Source organism: Maniola jurtina, chromosome 6 (assembly GCF_905333055.1).
Source record: "Maniola jurtina chromosome 6, ilManJurt1.1, whole genome shotgun sequence".
NCBI lineage: Eukaryota > Metazoa > Arthropoda > Insecta > Lepidoptera > Nymphalidae > Maniola > Maniola jurtina.
Window position 1 is genome coordinate 934,370 of NC_060034.1, and position 4,358 is coordinate 938,727.

General features: G+C 36.8%; 1 protein-coding gene across 1 annotated transcript; it reads left to right on the plus strand.

The window, feature by feature from the left end:
* Positions 1 to 475: 475 nt before the first annotated feature.
* LOC123866250 (ATP-dependent DNA helicase PIF1-like) lies at positions 476 to 2,236 on the plus strand. The gene is made up of 3 exons (XM_045907704.1): positions 476 to 674; positions 1,047 to 1,185; positions 1,489 to 2,236. Exons 1-3 carry the CDS (start codon positions 476 to 478, stop codon positions 2,234 to 2,236), a joined length of 1,086 nt encoding a protein of 361 aa, XP_045763660.1.
* The last annotated feature ends 2,122 nt before the right edge of the window (positions 2,237 to 4,358 follow it).

The window sequence follows — 4,358 nt, forward strand, 5'->3', positions numbered from 1 at the left end:
GCTCGATGTAAATCTGCATCGCAATCGTAGAGTAAAATCTAAAAAAGAAATCGACCAGCTAGAATCTGATTCCACAGACTTATTTTTCGAATCTTGGGTAGATAATTACTATCCTCAACGGCCTCGGGACTTAGAAAATATGAATTTGTATGATTTTGCACGATGGTATGACGTAACTACAACTCCGCCGTCAGCATCTGCACTAATACACAAATTACCATCAAATAAATTTTTAAAAAAGCGACAGCGGCTCTATTTAATCAATCACTATAGTTACGATGTAAATAAGTACCCTGAAAAATATTATTTCTCTCTTCTGTTATTGTTTTATCCGTGGAGAGACCTAGCTGTACTCAAATCAGGTAAAAGTACTTACACAGAAGCATTTAATCTTTTAAAAGATCAAATTAAAGCTGGACTCAATTACGGAGATATGCAAACCGAATTCTTGAATAATATAGAGAGAGCATTCGAAATGATTGAAGAAAAAGTAGCGGAGATTAAAGAAAACCAAGAAAAAAGTGATGAGAATGATGATGACGGAATAGAAAATCCGCTGGAATTCATGCCTATTGAAGCTGAAAATGCAATGCAGGATTTTCGGAATGCAAAAGCGTTGGTATCGGAAGACAAACTTGAAGAAATGATACAAGGCCTCAACGTGGACCAAAAACGTATTTTTAATACCATTCGTGACACTTTGATTGAAAATAAAACAAGACTGAGATTATTTGTTAGTGGTACGGGAGGCACTGGAAAAAGTTATTTAATAAATACAGTCCAAAGTTGGGTTAAGCAACATTTAAACAAATTAGTTGCAGTAGCTGCACCCACAGGCATTGCTGCTTTTAATGTAAATGGTCTTACAATACACAGGCTCCTACAGCTACCGGTAGAGCATGGTAATTGCTCTAAGTACACTTCTCTGTCAGATCAAGTCCTTAAAGTTTTAAGAAGTGATTTAAATGACGTAATTCTTTTGATCATCGATGAGATCTCTATGATTTCAAATGTGACATTAATGTATATTCATCTTCGTTTAACAGAAATATTCGACACTGGTGATATAGAAGATGGCTGGTTCGGTAGAATTCATATTGTATTATTTGGCGATCTACTGCAGTTGCCTCCAGTGAGACAACTCTCACCTTTCGAGAGCATTAAATCCTCAGACGTTCTAAAGTGGTTGGGGTCGCTTAGCGCACCAAATTTATGGAGAGACCTTTTTTCATATGACGAATTAACTTTAAATATGAGGCAAAAAAACGATCCAGTTTTTGGCGAGATGTTAAATCGTATAAGAGTAGGTGTTGTAATAAAACAAGATATAGATGCTTTATCTCGTCGGCTTCTAAAATTAAATTCCGATAACTCAACGGCACGATTAATGGAAATTATAAGATATTTTTCAAAGATGCCTAATAATACAGTATGTTTGTTTGCCACTAAAAACATGTGTAATCAATTCAATAATGCAATGTTAACAAGTATAGAACAACCAGAGATCAGATTGAATGCAATAGATGAAATAGATTGCCCACGATATTTAAACAAACGAGTCAGGGAAGTGTTAAAGAAAAACGAGGATGATTCTTCACTATCTGCTGGTTTAGAAAATGTTATAACAGTCAAAATAGGGGCTCGAGTAATGTTGCGTAGAAATATAGATGTAAGCAAGGGGTTGGTTAACGGATCGATTGGGGAAATAGAGAAAGTACTTTATGAGGCCGACCAAAACGATAAACCGAGAAAAATTAAAATTAAATTTAGCCATAATTTAACTTACGAGTTAGAACGCGTCAAAACTAAGTTTCAGATATTGAATAATGCATATGTGCACCGCGAACAGTTCCCTATTTGCTTAGCATACGCTATCACTATCCATAAATCACAAGGCCTTAGTCTTGACAGCGCCCTACTTGATTTAGGTTCTTCAATATTCAGCAGAGGGCAGGCGTATGTTGCACTATCTCGAGTCAAGACTATGGATGGTGTTCATCTTATCAACCTAGATCCTAGCCAAATTAAGGCCCAAGAAAGTTCTATAAATGAATATAACCGCTTGCGAACATTATACCGCCCCGATTTGGACAAATTATCTGTAAACAGAAAACGAGTGAGAAAAAATCCAGACCTGGAATGGACTGTGCGCTCTCACATTAACATTTTGCAGGAAAATATAGAAAATGGCACCGAAAAGAAAACAGTGCAGCATAAACGCAAGAAAAAACGCTGAGCTGTGCAATAAACTTAGTTGAGTCATTTATTGAGTAGTATATCATCAAGGCGCTCTGTCATTAATTTTAATAAATCGTTGATTGCTGCCCCTGAGGATTATATCAATCCTACTTGTCCATACTAATAAAATATTATAGAAGTATATTATGATCATTAATATTAAAAATTGCGAAAAGTTTCAGCATTTATGCTGCACTGTTGATCATAAGTGGAACGGACCACTTTCAAAAAGTATGTTTAGCATAGGCAGCGTAGTTTAATTGAAATGATGACGTGTGTGGGGGGGAGCTACAGTTTCTTGGTATTTTAGGAGACTTATTAGTCTTTGGATATTATATTAATCAAAGGACTAAATATGCTTCCTGGGATATCAAGGGAAGGTAGAAGCTCACCATTGGTGGCGTGGTGGAGCTACCAATCATCATCAAGACACGCGACAGCGTGTCTCGCCAAGTTCGATTCTAATAAGAATGGCGGCGGCACGCTGACAAGTGTATATTACACGAACCATTTCGAGCTACTTTTGACCCCCCCATAACTCAAAAACTATTAAACTTACACATTTATAATTTTGCATATCTATTAAGGTCTATTTGATCGCTTAGAAACCCAAATTTCATGAAAAAATCTTTTGCAGTTCTTAAGTTATTAACGTCTGAAAAGTGCCATTTTTAACACTCACTCACTCACTCACTCATCAAAAACCTAACCTACTTCCAGGTGAGTTAGAGACTTGAAATTTGGTATAGTGATAGGTAATTAGGTGTATACAAAGGAAAAAATCAGAAAATAGCAAATTATGTTCTAATGTGTCATATATTATAGGACAAAGTTATTGGGGCGCCTTGTAGAGAACAGCAAGTATGGATCGAGGCACACATTTTAAGTTTGTAAAACTGTGTAATTACCTACCTACTTTCACAATTAATAATAGTACATTTGTTTATATACTCATCTTTAGAGATCCTTGACCTGTGATCAAAGCCATAAATAAGTGGTCGCCGGTTCGAATTCCGAATAGGTATGAAGGCAAAGTTATTTCATATTATACCTACCTACTTGAAAACAAACAATAATGAACCCTATTACAGGTATGTGTTGTCTAATATACTAGTTGATGCCCGAGACTTCGTCCACGTGGACCTTGTCCTTCGTTTCAAAAACTGTGATTTTTAAAAAAATAGCTTATGTCACTCTCTAGGTTCAAGTATACTCACGTAAAAAATTACGTTGATCCGTTGCTCCAATGCGACGTGATTGAAGGACAAATCAACAAAGAAATATTCACTTTTTAATATGGATTGTGATGGGTCATTAACTTCCAAAGCAAGTAACATAACATTATAACTACATATTAATGTATGCTAGTGACCTGCCTCGGTTTTGCTCGGCTTTGCACGGGCATTTAGTATGATATTAGGTCCTTACATATGAAATTGGTGTTTTGTAAGGGAAGAACAAAAAGTCGATTTTTTAAATATAATATATTTATTTAATCAAAGTATATACCATTGCTGTCTATGCACTTTTGCCATGTCATAAAACCATTCGGAAGGGAATCAATAAAATCTTTGAAGGCGCTTTGGACTGCCCCATCGGAGTTGAATTTTTTCCATATATAAGAAGTTATCAAAATTTCTAAAAAAATGGTAATCTATTGGAGCAAGGTCCGGGGAGTAGGTACGGTGGATATCTTAGACATTCCAATTGAAGCTCCTCTAATTGGGTAGCCATCTGTTGTGTGGTCTAGCGTTGTCCTGAAGCAGCAGTGGCCTAGAGCGATTGACCAGCCTCAGTTGTGTGGCAGCTAGCTTTTCCATCATGGTTTGCAGTTGCTGACAATAGACCTCCACCGTAATCGTCTGGCCAGTTTAAGAAAGCTGTAGTAAACGACACGGTACTAGTCCACCAAACCCTTGAATTCTTCATTATCAACTTTGGTCTCCGGTCGTCACCGGGGCTTATTCTGCAAGTCAAAATTTCCAGATCAAAAACGTTGGAATCAAAAACGTACTATGTTTTCCTTTGCGAAACCACCGTCATACACATCATTAATCCTTCGAGCCGTTTCTGCAGCACTGGTGCCACGAAGCAACTCGTACTCGTAAATAACGTGATAT

Coding starts and splice junctions, on each gene's coding strand:
- LOC123866250 (XM_045907704.1), top strand. CDS start 476: ATGATTGAAGAAAAAGTAGCGGAGATTAAAGAAAACCAAGAAAAAAGT. Junction 675..1,046: donor CCTCAACGTGGACCAAAAAC/GTATTTTTAATA, acceptor TTCGTTTAACAG/AAATATTCGACACTGGTGAT. Junction 1,186..1,488: donor TCCTCAGACGTTCTAAAGTG/GTTGGGGTCGCT, acceptor AATGTTAACAAG/TATAGAACAACCAGAGATCA.